We start from the raw sequence: 16366 nt of genomic DNA, 5'->3' as shown, positions 1-16366 counted from the left end.
GTAAAAAAGACAAAAAGGAAAAAAAAAAAAAGAAATGATCTTGTAACTAGTGAAAAGGGAAATGTTAGTACAGATCTGAATTAAACACCAATCACCATGGCTATGCAATTTTTTTCTAGAAGAACTGAGCTGCTTGCATGGCTGCTTGCCAGGCAAGGAGTAAGAGAATTGGACTTAACCAAGGCATTATAGAAAGAGACAGAGAAAAGAGAATCAATGGTGTTTGCAAGGCAACAATAATGAGGGTCATAGACAGCATGTTGACTAAGGAAGAATTTGAGGACAGGAAGGGGACAATTATTAAAGAGAAAGTGGGAGGCTCAATGGATCAGAGATTTCAACAAAGAACTGCTGGATTTGGAGTGCAAAGGCAAGTAAGTTGGAATAATAAAGAGAATGGGATACATGAAGTCAAGATTTCTGAAGTGGCATATTATTGGCGATGACAAATTTTCAGGTATATAATAAAAGGAAACTGGGCCACACTAAGGAGTGTGCTGGTAAAAGTAATATAGCCAAAATTCTGTCATCATTTAAGTAACTACTATTACTGTGACAATTTTCTGTTCGTAGAGAACCACATATAGAGTATATTAAAACACTGAAACAAAAAATTCAAACAGAAACCATGAAATACTATACTCCCATGTGTATTCATTTTAATCTATTAGACACAGCACATGTGTTCTAGAGACAAACTGCCTGGGTTCAAATCCCAGCTCAGCCATTTACTAGCTGAGTGCCAAGATTTCCACACTGGCAAAATGGGGATGTTATTAGTATCTACCTCATAGGATTGCCAGAGAATTAGATAAGTCACTGTACGCAAAGAGCTAAGAATGGTGCCTAGCGCGTAGTAAACACAATACAAATGTTAGACAGTATTCCTGGAGTTTAAGACTTTGCTACTTTCGTGGTAAATTTCTACTAAAACCTAAGGAGACTGATTTTAAGACATTTTGCTTGAAGCATTCATTTAATAAGTGTAACACTTCTTATTAACTAGTTTGGTGTACAATAATAAGCTATACTTGTTGCACTAAAACATTCTAAGATGGCAGAACAGCCTTTTTTTAAACCTAGAAGAAAGGTAAATATATAACTTAATAAACTATAAAAAAAAAATAACCTGCAATGACTGGTGGTGACACTTGAGTTGTCTGTCCTGTAACTGCTTTACTATTAATTGGTTTTGCAAAGATCAGCTTCGTGATTACTGGACCAGAGGTTGGTGTTCGAGGCTTCTTAGCAATCTGAAATATATAAATAACTATGAAGATCATTTGTTTCTATAAAACACCTATTCAATCAAAATTAAACAAAAGATTCATACAGTAATACGTGTAAAATCAGCTCATTTAAGAAAATATATCTATATATTAATGTTAAAAACATTTAAAATGCAGCCATTCATGAAAATACTAATATGATCACATCCTTAAGTCCATATACAATAATAGCTTTACGTTTTATTATAAATCCTATTTTAGTCTCTTTGGATATATGCATATGATGAAAACCAAATTAGTGTCTAATAATAATGTTTAATAAAAAACATGGCACAGTAATATTCTTTTTCAAAATAACAAATTACTCAATATAAAAATATGGAGTTAAGAAAGTATAGTGCAAATGATGAAGCCATCTATATACACAATTACATTGGCCCCTGGATGCAAAATAAATACACATTAAAGATAGGCTTATGATCAGATTTTCAACTCTATATATCAGGAGTAGATAAAGGAAGAACTGAACAGGTTAAAGACTTAGGACACAGAGACAAGTTTGGTAGAACAGAGACTATTATAAGGGCAAAGGCTCTGAAATATTATTTACTAAAATACAGTTTACTATACTTTAAATTCCTTGAAGGGAGGATCTATATTTTATTCATCTCAGATCTGAAGTTATATGTTGGCACACTGTTGACCTAAACTGAAATTCTCCACAAGTCAAGAAAAGTGAGTTACCAATGTTTTTATTTTGAAATTATCACCATATACAAAGACACAGCTTCTTCTAAAAGTTAGAAGCAGAAATTTACCTATGATAAAAATCATAGAATTTCAGAGTGTAAAGGACATTAAATATAATGTTATCGTTTGACAGATATGAAAATTGAGACCTTGAAAGTATGAGGGGGTCTTCAAAAAGTTCATGGAAAGATTCATATTATCTTTTAATTCCATTTTTTTTTCCTTTTTGTCTTTTTTTCATGACCGGCAACGGATCGCAACCCTCGGTGTTGCGCCCGCACCTCGCTCAGCCAGTGAGCGGCCGGTCTGTATGTGGGATCCGAACCCTGGGCGGGAGCACCACCGCACTCCCAAGCGGCGCACTGTAGCAATGCGCCACTGGGCCGGCCCTTAATTCCATTTTTGCACAGACTTTTTCAAGTACCTTCATACTATGTATTATTGAAAATAATGACTCAAATGAATAAACATGACCAACTTGAATGACAGAAATACACTGCAAGATGTAACCGATCACAGAACTAGATAAATATCAGCTCTTTGTACTCAAATTAAAAATTAAAATAAATAACACATTGTCTTACACTCAGAATATATTAATTCCTTACATTCAGACATAGACTGGCAAAACAAAATGTATATGAAATACAAATCACTTTTAAAAAAATAAGACCCATCACTATATTAAAAAAAAAACCAAATGCAAAACTATGACAAACTCCAAAAAATACATAATTATACTTTAGAAAGCAGATGCAATTTAGAAAGACATAAAAGAAAATAGTTCCCAAGTGTGTTTACAGACCTTAAACTCTAAAGAAAGTCAGAATTTCATCTGTATATGTAATATTAATGATCTCAAAGGGTAGAAGTATTGCTATTCTTAGAAATTCATATCTAACAATAGATAACCTTAACTATAAAGATTAAGAGCTTAAAGTATTTCCCCATTTTTAACTGATTTTCACAATCATATGACTAAATGAATACTTACCAATAAGAAAAAATATATAAACAATACAAACAAAAGCACATTATTCAAATGAACAATCTAATCTTGACCTTGTGGTCCAGTTCCATTAAGAAACTACGATTTTTTTGCACTATAAATTTTAAACTACCCTAAAACAAAATTACTTTATTAAGTAAAACAAAGGATAATTTTTAACAAGGGTATTTAATCAGCAGATTAAGACAAAAATAAAAGAAAAAGGAAATTTACAAATAAGGCAGACAAATATGCCATCAAATAATACATGCAAGTAATTTTTGACACTATGCTGAATATATTCAGGAACTAGTAAGGAGTTATGTTGTCCCAGACTACTAGTTATTTACTACTCTTATATACTATGCATATGAAATATAGGAAAGTGTCTATATATCTGTAATTAAGTGTAACTATACCTCTGTTACTGCCTCTGGCCTCAACTGTCACCTCTTTCCTTCATTTTTTCAAGATGGGCCTCTTTCTTCCACCCTCACCTGCTGTCCATACCCTAACAGTCTCAATACTGTGATTACACTTAAGACAACGCTGAGGACTGTCTAGGAAAAAAACCAGAGAATCATATAAACCATGTAATACTAAACCAAATATTCTGGTGTCTAAAGGGCAAAAACAGAGATGCATAGTTTTGGGGTTGTTTTTTTTTTTCCTGTGCTTAAGAACTTTGTAGGTCACTTCTGAGTTGGAAAGATTTGAGTTGCTTAAAAATAACTGGACAAGCAGAACAGTATTCTAAATTGATTTCTTTTTTTGTTGTTGTTATAATTTTTTTTTAAATTGATGTTCTTTTTTTAATAAATAGAATCAGGTTTCATAAAAGTAACAACAGTATAAAACAAGTTATAAGAATTAGATCCCAGTCTTGGTTTTTATTGTCAGTACTTAGGGAATTACAGTAGAAAACTCGTGGATACAAGTACACCAGTCATTGAAACAGTATGTATACATTGCTCTTGAAATTGAAAAAAATGGCATTCTGATTTATGTTATCAGTTTCTTGTGAAGATGATTATGATCCACACTGCCAAAGCCAGATAAACTCTGGTAAACCAATAAAAACAAGTTTCAAAACTGAGGACAAGATGCTTGATGCTGATAGGATAGCTCATTCAAGAGATGCTCAGCAAAAATAAGTAAAAGGAAGCCAGAGATAAGTGAGAGATAATAATGAACAAGAAAGAAAACAGTACTAAATGTTTAACAGTGGCAGAATGATATGAGCAAATTAGAAGGTTTGAGAAATCTTACGAACTTCTTAAAAGCCCATGAAAAATAAGTTTCTAATTATTTTGCCAACACAGTAACGAAAATGTTATTTCTAATATCAGCTGAGAGCAGATAGTTCCCTCAAACCTTCCTACTTCTCTATACATTTCCTTTACAACTTTAAATCATGCCTTCTCCTTTCTTCTAAAAGGCAACTCTTTCAAACAGGGAATGCATTTTTGTTTCCTGGTCATAAGTGGTCATTGTATTTCTAAGAATGATGGCCTAAGAAGGCTTATTTGGGTATGAAAAACTGAAAATCATTGAATACATGTCCTGGTAAACTTCTTTCTTAAGATCCTATGCATACTAATAATAAGGTACCATTTTCCAGGATCCTAAGTGTTTTGAGAACTATACGATGTATTTCATCATGATCAAACAGCCATCTTAAGCTCAAGTCAAAAACTCAGAGAAGATAAGTAACCTTTCCAAAGTTCCATAGCTGATAGGGAAGCATAGCAGTAACTCAAACCCAGTTGGTCCAACTCTAAAGCCTATATGTTATCTTCCACCATATGTCACTGACTTTCCCATACTGCAAACATGAGTGATGGCAATGGACAGTAAACTCCAAATATAAGAGGCACACAATGGCTTGCATGTACTATTGCTGGCTCCAAGGCTTTCTCAGAGCAGCAAAGTTTTCCTAGTCTTTGGTCATCAGTTAACTGAAAAAACTCTGTCTGAATGATTTTTTGATAGCCCTATAGCATGTCTGGCATCTTTAGAAGAGCAAAACATTCTTGTGATCAAAGTACTACTAAGAATAAAATGCATTTTAAAATGAATAAAAGGCTACAAATATACTAATTTGGAATTTAACCACAATTAAGTTTGCTCTAAGTTCTCCGGCAACAATTGTCATAAGCATTAGACATATCAAATTAAAAAGAAAAAAAAAAAACCCACACAATTACTTAAAGCAACAATTAAAAGAATTCAGTAACAACTATGCATTTAATAACCCTACAAACACAACTACGAATCAGTTTAATTTTTTAACATGCATTTTAATTGACAAGCCCCCTTTTGTTTTTACCTGTACTGTTTTTAACTGTTGGGTCTGTAACACAGAGGGCTGAGTTGTAGTATTAATCAGTTGACTTCCTGGGGTCAATGCTGAGACACCAATGACAGGTTTCACCTCTGGCCTCCCTCCAATGGTAACTACTTTAATTTGCTGCGGTGGTAACTTAGAATCTCCTGACTGGGCCTGAGTTGTAACTTTCTGAGCCTGGGGTAGTTGGCTATGGGGCAATGCTAAAACAATTGGTGAACCAGACTTGCCCAAAGTTGTTAAAATTAACTTCTGTCCATCTGGTTTAAGGGTCTGATTGCCAAGTTTAAGATCAGATGTCTGTGATACTTTGTTTAAAATAATCTGATTGGCTGATATAGTCACAGGAGTCTGAGCACCAAGTTTTTGAAGGCCACTTGGAAAAGCTGGTTTCACTGTGGTATTAGAATCTGCTTTAGTAATTGTGGTATTCACTGTAACTTGGTTAGTGTGGTTACTGTATACTGTGATTGGTTCCGTGGAAATGGGCGTGGTTGTAGAGTCACCAGTAGAATTTATGTTGACAATTTCTTCCAGTTCTGTCTCCATGGGAATTGGGGATGAAACAATAACAGCCTCAATACTATCATCATCCACTAAAGTTATACCAGTGTCCATTATCTCCTCTGGAAGCAAACTATTCACCTCAGCTGGCACCACCTCCATGATCGTTCTCCTGCTAGAAAGTTGATCAGGCGCTGCAATAAAAGTTGAAAAATGAATGTTACTACGTTACAAAACAGATTTAAGAACCAAAAAAAAAAAAAAAATAAATAAAAAAAAATAAAATAAAATAAAATAAAATAAAATAAAATAAAAATAAAAAATAAATTAAAAAAAAATAAATAAATAAATAAAAATAAAAATAAAAATAAAAAAAAAAATAATAAAAAAAAAAAAGAAAAAATATTCAAGAAAAATGCAAATGACAAATTAACCATTTTTTATTGCTATATAATTGAATGAAGGATATTCTGGTATATATTTGAGTTAAATACATATTCAAGGATCTGAAATATAAGTCGTATGAGACACAAAACAAGAAGCAAACATTCTTGGGAACTAGTAGAATAATGCTGATATGAACATTTAAGTTCAACTTTTTTATGGATTTTTTTTCATTTCTTTTGAGTAAATACATAGAAATGGAATTGCTAGATTGTAAGGTAAATTTATTTATTTACTTTTTTTTTTTCTGACCGGTAAGGTGATTGCAACCCTTGGCTTGGTGTCATCTGCACCACGCTCAGCCAGTGAGCACACCAGCCATCCCTATATAGGAACCGAACCCGCAGCCTTGGCGCTCCCAGCACCACACTCTCCCGAGTGAGCCACAGGGCCGGCCCAAAATTTATTTTTAACTCTGTATAAAATTGCCAAACTATTTCCCAACTTGACTGGACCATTTTATATACCCACCAGCAATGTATGAGAGTCCCAGCTGCTCCACATCCTTGCCAGCAATTGGTATTGTCAGCCTATTGCTGGTCTTTTTATTTTTTATTTATTTATTTATTTTTCCTTTTTTTTGACTTTTTTCGTGACCGGTAATGGGATCGCAACCCTCAGTGTCGCGCCGGTACCGCGACTGGCAACGGGATCGCAACCCTCGGTGTTGCGCCCGCACCGCGCTCAACCAGTGAGTGGACCGGTCTCTATATGGGATCCGAAACCTCAGCGGGAGCGCCGCCACGCTCCCAAGCGCCACACTCTACCGAGTGCGCCACCGGGCCGGCCCGCTGGTCTTTTTATTTTTAGTCATTCTAGTGAGTGTGAAGTGATATCACATTGTGGTTATAACTTGCAATTCCCAGATGACTAATGATGTTGAGCATCTTTTCATGTGCATGTTGTCTACTTGTATATCTTCCTTTGAAAAGTGCCTGTTAAAGTCTTTGTCGTTTTTTTAAAAAATACTGGGTTTTTAGTCTTCTTATTGAGTTGGATGAGTTCTTTACATATACTGTAAAATCATCAGTCATTATACCTGTAGCTAAAAGGAATCATTAGGATTTGTGGACGTCAAAGTACTTAGCACTTCTTTACATGTGGCTCTTCCTTATCAGAAGAATCTCCTTTGGCACTTATGGGTATTTATAGTACAGGCAGGGAAAAATATCAACACCAAATATACATTTAGCAGTGAAAGTCACAACAACTGTACACAACAAATCCCTGTGCCCTCCCCCCACAATATCACATTAGCTTTCTTCCCCTACTGCAAACCTTGCCCAAACCCCATCAGTTGAATCTGGATACTCCACCCCCACTGAATGAGGCAGGATGATGACTTGAGTGCCTGTATTCAACAGAGCCATAAATGCTTGACCTTTTCCTCTCCTGGAAGTTCCCCCAGCACATTTAGACACGTGAGTATGGCCTTTGACCCCTCTTAAGGACAGGAAGACCTCAGCCCAGCCCTTATTTTTCCTTCTCCTTAAAGCACCTGAAGTCAAAGAGCAGGAGGAGGGAGAAGTCAGGGGGCCCCAGAGGAAGACAGCAGCTTCACACCAATAAGCAAAGCTTTGCGTTTACTTTCAGATTCAAACACCTACCCTTGCAGCTTAACCAAAGAAACTTCTAAGGTTTTCAAATCACCCAAAGCTCTACATTCTCATTGCTGACACCATTTTTTAGCTTTGAGGACTTCTTGACTCAGGAGTTACAGTCACACTGCCTTTCAGCATGGCCATGGAGTTGAGTGTACAACAACCAAAGAACCACCCAGGAAGCTTGTTTCAGTCCTACCTCTTAGCTTGAGCCTGTAAATATTCCTTAATAGGGAGAACAATGGAGGCCTCTTACTCCCCCTGGTCCCACCACCTGGGTAAGACCATTCATTACCAGATGCCGGAGGGTCTTTTCATATCCCCTAACCTAGCCCACAAGGCCCTCAGCCTTTTTTCCAGAAAGTCATGCCTCTGTCAGTACCTGATCCTCTTGTCCAAAACTGTCAAGAACTGTGAGAGGTCTGAGATTTTATACCTCCTTGAAAGCTAACAAAGAAGCATGTTACAGTTTCATGGATACTGGCAGAAGACATAGTAGCCTTGGGTCAGACACAGAGGACTTTTTTTTTTTTTTTTTAATTCCTTTTTATCTTTTTTACTGACCGGTAACGGGATCGCAACCCTCGGTGTCGCGCCCATACCGGGGACCGGCAACAGGATCGCAACCCTCGGTGTCGCGCCCGCACCGCGCTCAGCCAGTGAGCGGGAACCGGTCTCCACATGGGATCCCAACCCTCGGTGGGAGCGCCGCCGCGCTCCCAAGCGGCGCACTCTCCAGTGTGCCACCCGGCCGGCCCCACAGAGGACTTTTTACTCACCGCACAGCAAAGAACATGAGCATTATGTATATATCTGTTCCTCTGTAGCCCCAAGGCCCACAGGGAAGACATGGAGGGGGCCAGGTAAATGTTGTGCTTGCAGTGGGTTTGGATCACAGCTGAGGAACCCTGACCTTAGGGAACTTGAATCTTTTATAATGGGCAGAGCAAACTGTCCTTTGTCCAGAGAGAGAGATTATCTTTATTACACTGGACAATAAGGAAATTTGCCCTTTGCTACAGCAGGAGACACTATATCTACCATCCAAGGCTGTTTGCTATACAAATATCTTTGAAAAGATCATTTAAAACAAAAGGGCTGTCTCTGCCTCATTTCCAAGAGATGCAGAAATGTAAAGACCCATGGAAAATTCTCTCCCAACAGTATACCTCTGTACTCATTTATTTCAGCAATGTTATATACAAGTGTATAGGTTTTACACATATTTTGTTAAGTTTATCCCTAAGTATTTCATGTTTTTTTAAAGCTATTGTATAAATGACCTTTTCTTCCCCATTTTCCAATTGTTTGCTACTAGTATATAGAGATACAATTGATTTTTATATCTTGTCTATGTATCCTACAACCTAGCTAAACTAACTTGTGTGTTCTCTCCTCTTCGATTTTCAGGAAAAGTCTGCACAGAATTTTTTAATTTCTTACTTAAATCCTTCTTAGAATTCACCAGTGAAGTCATCTAGACATAAAGCTTTCTTGTGGGAAGTTTTTTTCACTACAAATTCAATTTCTTTCTTTCTTTATTTTTTTTTTCCTTTTTGTCTTTTTTCGTGTCTGGCAACGGATCGCAACCCTCAGTGTCGCGCCCGGACCGGACCGGGACCGGCAACGGGATCGCAACCCTCGGTGCTGCACCCGCACCTCGGTCAGCCACTGAGCGGGAACTGGTCTTTATGTGGGATCCGAACCCTCGGCGGGAGCGCCGCCACGCTCTCAAGCGGCGCACTGTAGCAGTGCGCCACCAGGCCGGCCCCAAATTCAATTTCTTTAATAGATGTAAGATTATTCACGTTATTTCTTTCTTCCCGAGTGACCTCTGATATTTGATAGTTTGTGTCTTTCAAGGAATTTGCCTATTTCCTCTAAGTTATCAAATTTATTAGCATAAAGTTATATAATAGTCTTTCAATACCTGTAGGATCTGTAGAAATGTCCCCTCTTCATTACTCATGTTGGTAATCTGTCTTCTCTTCCTTTTTTTCTTGATTAGTCTGGCTGGAGATTTATCAATTTTACTGACCTTTTCAAAGAACCATTTTGGGCTTCATTGATTTTCTCAATTGTCCATTTTTCATTTAATTGATTGTTATCTTTCCTCCTCCTCCTGCTTACTTTAAGTTCGATTTGTTCTTTTTCTAGAATCTTAACATGGAAACATAATTCATCAAACTACAGCCTGTAGGCCAAATCAGGCCCATGTCTGTTTATGGCTTGCTCAATACTGAAGAATTTATTTTTACATTTTGAAATGGTTGTGGGGGGGAGTGGTAATGTGTGACAGACCTATATGGCCTGTAAAGCCTAAAATATTTGCTATTTGGCCCTTTACAGAAAAAGTTTGTCAACCCCTGGCTTAGATCACTGATTTTAAACCTTTTCTTCTTTTCCATAGTTAGCCTTTAATATGGAAAATTTCCCCCAAAGCTGCTTTAGATGCATTCCATTAATTTCAATACGTTATTATCATTCGCTTCAAATGTTTTCCAATATTCCTTGTGATTTTTGTCTTTGATACATGAATAAAGATGTATGCTATTTAATTCCCAAATATTTGGAGATTTGCTAGCTATCTTATTATTTATTGATTTCTAATTTAATTCTATTATTGTCAGAGAACATAACACTCTCTAACATTTCCAGCATTTGAAATTGAAGATATATTTTATGACTGAGTATATGGTTTTCTTGTTGAATGCTCCATGTGCATTTGAAAAGAATATGCATTTTGTTATATTCTGAGTTATTTTATAAATGTCAATTAGGTCTGGTTGACTGATAGCATCATTCAGATCTTCAATATCCTTACTGATTTTTTTACTGTTCTATCAATTACTGAGACAGAGTGTTAAAATCCCCAAATGATAGATTTGTCTACTTTTCCTCTTCAGTACCTTTTTGCTTCATATATTTTGAAGCTTTGTTATTAGAAGAACATATGCTTTTATTTGTCCTGTTAAAAGAGACTAGAACTTACAGGAGCAGTAGTCTCCCTTTGAACTAGGTGCAAAGTTTGAACTTCTAACAAGAAAACATCTGATTGGTTTGGCCAGTCTCTATGTAATAAGGGTTGTACAGAGTTCCAGAGCCAGGACACCTCTTAAGCCACTAAGCAGACTATAAATGACTACCTTATGATTAGACATCCTTATCTATTTCAATCAGGGTCACAAGCAGGGCATGGTGGCGTTTGCTAAAAGAAACTCTCAAAAGGAGCTTGCGGGCATGGCAGGAAAGGGTTTGGCCATCTAGTTACATGAATCATCATCCTAATTTTATCCCTGAGGAATTGAAGCTACGTACATGCAACCTTGTCATCACTGTGTTGAGGACCACTCCAGGAAAAGAAAGGATCTTCACAGGCCAAGAGAGCTGAGGGACTTTAGTTCATCTCACCTGTATGAAGGGTTACTGTAAAGACATGGTAGGAAAAGAATCCAGAATATGCAATGCATTCCCCATGCCTCCAATATGTTTAGTTCTTAAAATAAAAGTTCTAAAGGCAAAGTATGTTCCTGGAAGCCAGTAAAATGAGTTTTCTCTCCTCACAGTTGAACATGGTTGAATGGTTTATGTCCGATGAAAGTTACAGAATCACTCATTTCTGAAAGTCTAATGATTTCTAAATTTGTCTCAACTGTATTAAAAGACCTATTTAAAACAGCACCCCCATCCTCATCTCCACTGGCCCTTACACTCTATCCCATTACCCTGGTATTTCACAGAATGTGTCAACCAGAAAGTATCTTGTTTGTTTATAGTCTGATCATCCCTCCCCCACTTCTTTAGAATGCAAGCTACATGAGGACAGGGATTTGTTTGCCTTCATAACCACTGTACCCCTATCTATCCCCAGTGCCTAAAACAAAGCTGGCAAATAATAATATCTCAATATAAACCTGAAGAATGACTAAATTAATCATGGAGAAGAAGTGTCATCTAAAAGTCTAGAATTATTTACGTTTGAAAACAACTTTTGTGTATTTGAGTAGAATATGTCTACATAATGCTCTGAGACTTTACAACAATATAAATAAAATAGCAAACCCACATCACCCTAAGGCACACTAACAAACTGAAAAACTCTTTTCAAATAAGTTTTTCAATACCCAGATTTAGCTTTTAGCCAATATCCTCTGCAATTACATTCCATCTTAAAATCTACAAGATTCTCTTAGTTTTTAACTAGCTTATGATTTTGTCAGTCATTTAATTAATAAATACTTATTGCTTCCCAGCTTTGTGGATGGTATTAGGGGAAAGTAATCAAAAACCTTGTCCTGAAAAAGCTTAGAAATCAATGAGTGGCATTATCACAGATGTACTTTGGAGGATTAACTTCATCTCAGTATTTTATTGGACTGGAGGCAGAGAGACTGGTTAGGAGGCTATTACGGTAATTAGTTCAAGACAGAGATAGATGGAAGATCTGATTTAGGATGGTGACAGTAAAAAAGAATTGAATTAAATATAAAATAAAGAATATAAGAAATGACAAATGCTCTATGGTTTTATATATTTTTTTAAAGAATCTCTCATAGAATAAGCAACACTTTGGAATACTGTTCTTAGTTACAGGAGAACAATCTAGTAAACAACTGTTTTCATTCTTGCACATAATATGAAGTGGTAACCTATCACTATTACAGATGAACGAGTAACAAATGGGAGTGTTTAAGGACTACACTTTTGTATCTACAGTTTACCACCAGTACTAACTGGTTAACTACACCATTTAGATTTTAGCTTTGATTTATAAAATCAAACAACTCAGAAACTAGGTATAGAACTACATTTTTCAAACTAAATTGGAAACAGTGGACTATAAGCCATGAGTTCTGATGAAGGTTTGAAAGGTTTGTATTTTCATTTTGATAATATTTTTTAAAGTATATTCTGGCCATCTGGATAACTACCTCATATCCAAAATCAATGGTAAGAGAAATAGGATGGACTAAAGAAAACGGCACAGAAGGGACTAATAAGGTAAATATATTTCTGCTGAGTGAAAGCCAAACCACTTAACCTGCGAATTAAAAAGAAAAGCTCTCTAGTGTTCAAACACTGAAAAGTGGTGTAGGAATTGAGTCATCATAGGATGTACAGCGTATAGAAAACTGTACACCTGTGCCAAGGCAGACAATAGTATAGATTGTCTCACTATGCAAAGATTTAGTTTCAGCAAAACAACATCATCCATCACCCTAAAGTTTAATTTGTACTGGTTTTATAGTTTTATTTATATTTCATTTATAAATTTACTTTTGTTTTATATTTGGTTTTATATTCATATATATCTAAAAAATAAGTAAACATTTTATTAAAATAAAATAATTTATACCAATACTGGGGATTCACAATTTTTTTTTACCTTAAAAGAGAACTGTATATTATTCATGCCTAAGATTAACATGGTGGAAAAAAACATGGAGATTCAAATCAGGAAGACCCATCTCCAGATCTTGGCTCTCCTAGTTGCTTAGCATGTATCCTAGGCAAAAACATCTCTGAGCCTCAGTTTACTTACAGGGTTATAGAGAAGATAGTTATAGATATGCTGCAACTCAAATGAAAGTTTTTTCCTTCTTTTCCTGTTTATCTAAATTAGCTTCTCCTACTGGTTTCTCTATTTTTTATGGCGTTCAATATTCTATCAAACACCAGGGCTTAAGATTTTATCAGCTTTGATGTCTCTCTCCATAGAAATATTCATCTGTCATATACCATACAGATTATACCTTCACAATGACTCCATCCCACTGCAACCAAGTGTCCAAATCTCCAAAGCTTGGAGCCTACTATAGTATTTTTACCTTCATCTCCTCTCACCTATAACACACACTGCACAAAAGCTATAGGATTTATCTCTCTAGGTACATCTCTGAGGCTGTCACTCTCCTACTCAAAAACTTTCTGCAGCTCTCAAGGTCTTCTGCAGTAAGGCCCCACCCACTATCCTTCCAACTTTACTGAAAGTTGGAAGCCTTGAACTGAAACTTTCCTGAGGCAATGATATTGAAGTTCTTTTAGCCCCTGTCGCTGTCACAGCACCTGACAAATAAATACCCAGTATTAGTGTTTGAAAAAAGTAATGAAAATCTGTAATCCTTTTCTCTAAAAAAATGGACACTGGACTATCTCCAGCAGCATAACTCTTCCTTCATTTCTTTCTAACACACTTTTAATTATTAACAGACAATTGATCAAACCACAATAATCTGAAAACTGGTCTTAAAAGACATTAATCACAAAGAATCACAAAAAGACAATAGCTTTCTGTGATTTAAAGAAAGCCAATGAAAATGCATTTTAATCTCCTTATTTAAATTATATTTTAAGTTCTTAGTCTTACTACTAACATAGAAGCTGGGTTGGCATGGACCAGATAATTAAAACATAAAAGCTATAATTAAAAAAAAAGAAACAACCAAATTTCTACTGCATAATACAAGAGCAGACAATTTTTTACGTTATTTATAATAATAATCATTAACCAAACTTTCTGAGTACCTCTCAGGTATTTCTCCTAAAAAGTTTTTGGTCCCTTATTCTTCTAGTGAGTGAAAGCCAAATGTCCAAACTATTCATACACATTCACACAAAATATTTCCTCTCTGAATACACTATCAATGTATGATACTGAATGACACACTATATTATCATCTCTTTGTAGGCAATTTGGATAAGGAAATTAACTGCTAATCATAAACATTACTAGTGGGCATTTCTTAAATATTGATCTTTCTGTTCACTCTCATACACATGATGCAACTGATCCAGGCTTCTACTATAAAAACTGATATAAAAAACCCCACAAACCAGTGTCCTAAATTGATGTATTAAAATTTGATTCACATGTAACTTTTGATTCACGGTAATACTACTGTTGTGTGCAAGGAGACAGACTCCTTAGGGATCCTGAAGGACAATCTAAAACATACACAGATCTTTAGGTAACTTAACAAAGTCAAACTATGGCCATCATAAAATCAGTCAGTCCAATTCTCCTGCTCTGTAAACAAAGGGCTAACAAGTCCAGCATTGAGAATATATCAGAGGTCTCAATTTATCTTTACCAACTTAATGTACTCACAACAAATGCTTGCATCAAGCTATCACAACTCTCCTTAACAGTGAAGGTAACTTATGACCAAAATAGAGCTCCCAGAGCTATACTTCTCTTGGATTATAAAACGTATTGCAAAATCTTCCATAACTTTCCTCTCTAAATTCATGAAATGGATGGGGGGGGGGCAGGGAAGAACTTCCCTGAAAAGCATGGATATAAAATATGATTGACAGCATCTCAATTGTTATTTGCCAAATGGCAGAGGCAAAGGGGTCACTCTAAGGATGATGCAGTCATTAAAGAAAAAAACATTTTTAATTGTTACAAAACTGGTCCATATGCTCAAAAAATGTGAGCATCCACACCCCAACAAGTTATAGACACAGACCTTAAATGCAAAATAAAATGTCAATGCTCTGCCTCCCTAAAGAAACATACAAGACCATAAACTGCTGATCACCATCAAACAAACACTCGCCAGAGCGAATATTTGAAATATTATATCACGAAATCATTATAAGTGCTAGCGGTTCCTCTAGGCCTCAGCAGCCGCCTTAGGTATAAGGGCAAACTCGAGCCCTCTCAACACTCAAAGAATAACGTTGATGTCATTACCAGGCTACTGATTCTTTGCACTCCGGACAAGTCATTCCTTGATCCACAACGCAATTCTTTCCTTACCCACCCCCAGTCTCCCAAATAAAGAGATCTCCAGACAGAGAAGCCCTCGGGTACCCCCTCCTCCTCTACCTCCAAAGGCTGCCGCTTTCTCCTCCCTCGGGCTCCGAGGTGGGGGCTCCAGAAGGTCCCGGGCAATTCCGAGCGCGGGCGGTGCTTGTTTTCCCTGTGCACGATAGCTCTGGCCAGCCGCTTCCTCTCCCAGTTTGCCCAAGCTGGAGCGCTACAGGGTTCCCGGGGGCCGAGGAGGGAGCCCGGGCGGCGACGTCGCCGCTGCCGCCGCCTCTGGTATGTCAGGGGCCGGGATTGTATTTCGAAAGATCCGCCATTTTCACCTCGTCATCACCATCACAGCTCAGCAGCTTCCCCGACAGCCCGAGCCCGGGCCGCCGCCGCCGCCACCAGTAACCTCCCCCTTCCTCCTCCCCCCCTCCCCGCCAGCCCCTCCCGAGAGGCGCACACCCACATATCCGGGGAAACCTCCGCCGGCCCCGCCAACCTTCAAACGCACACGGGAGGTGCAAGTGCACACGGGCTACGCCAAGACCTTTCACCCCAGAACCAAGCACCGAGCGCCTGCGGGCCCGAGCAACGCCAAAGGAAGCCGCGCTACCTGCGGGATCCCAAGTCCGGCATGTTTTTGGTTGGACGAGCAAAAGCCATGCGGAAGGTGGCAGAAGGACAATAAAGAACCCAAACTCTTTCATTTTCAGAAAAGCAACTTGAGAGAGATGGTGGAAT

At 37.3% G+C, this 16366-nt stretch overlaps 1 protein-coding gene across 4 annotated transcripts in view; it reads right to left on the bottom strand.

Annotated features, from left to right (window-relative positions):
- The window catches only part of LIN54 (lin-54 DREAM MuvB core complex component), a 62371-nt gene extending 46394 nt beyond the window's left edge, over window positions 1-15977 (bottom strand). The window contains exons 1-3 of one of the 4 annotated variants that reach the window (XM_008581436.1): window positions 15698-15977; window positions 5297-6012; window positions 1130-1253 (exon numbers count right to left, since the gene is read on the bottom strand). In XM_008581436.1, coding sequence (XP_008579658.1) covers window positions 1130-1253; window positions 5297-5980 — 808 coding nt within the window. In that variant the 5' untranslated portion in view covers window positions 5981-6012; window positions 15698-15977. Of the gene's footprint in view, window positions 1-1129; window positions 1254-5296; window positions 6013-15562; window positions 15619-15697 lie in introns of those variants that run through there. The other 3 variants (XM_008581440.1, XM_008581439.1, XM_008581438.1) reach the window with 3 other exon arrangements.
- Between the last annotated feature and the right edge of the window lie 389 nt (window positions 15978-16366).

The sequence above is a fragment of the Galeopterus variegatus genome, unplaced genomic scaffold, assembly GCF_000696425.1.
Source record: "Galeopterus variegatus unplaced genomic scaffold, G_variegatus-3.0.2 Scaffold2357, whole genome shotgun sequence".
NCBI lineage: Eukaryota > Metazoa > Chordata > Mammalia > Dermoptera > Cynocephalidae > Galeopterus > Galeopterus variegatus.
Note: the sequence above shows the minus strand (reverse complement) of the source record. Positions and strands in the feature narration are given on the sequence as shown.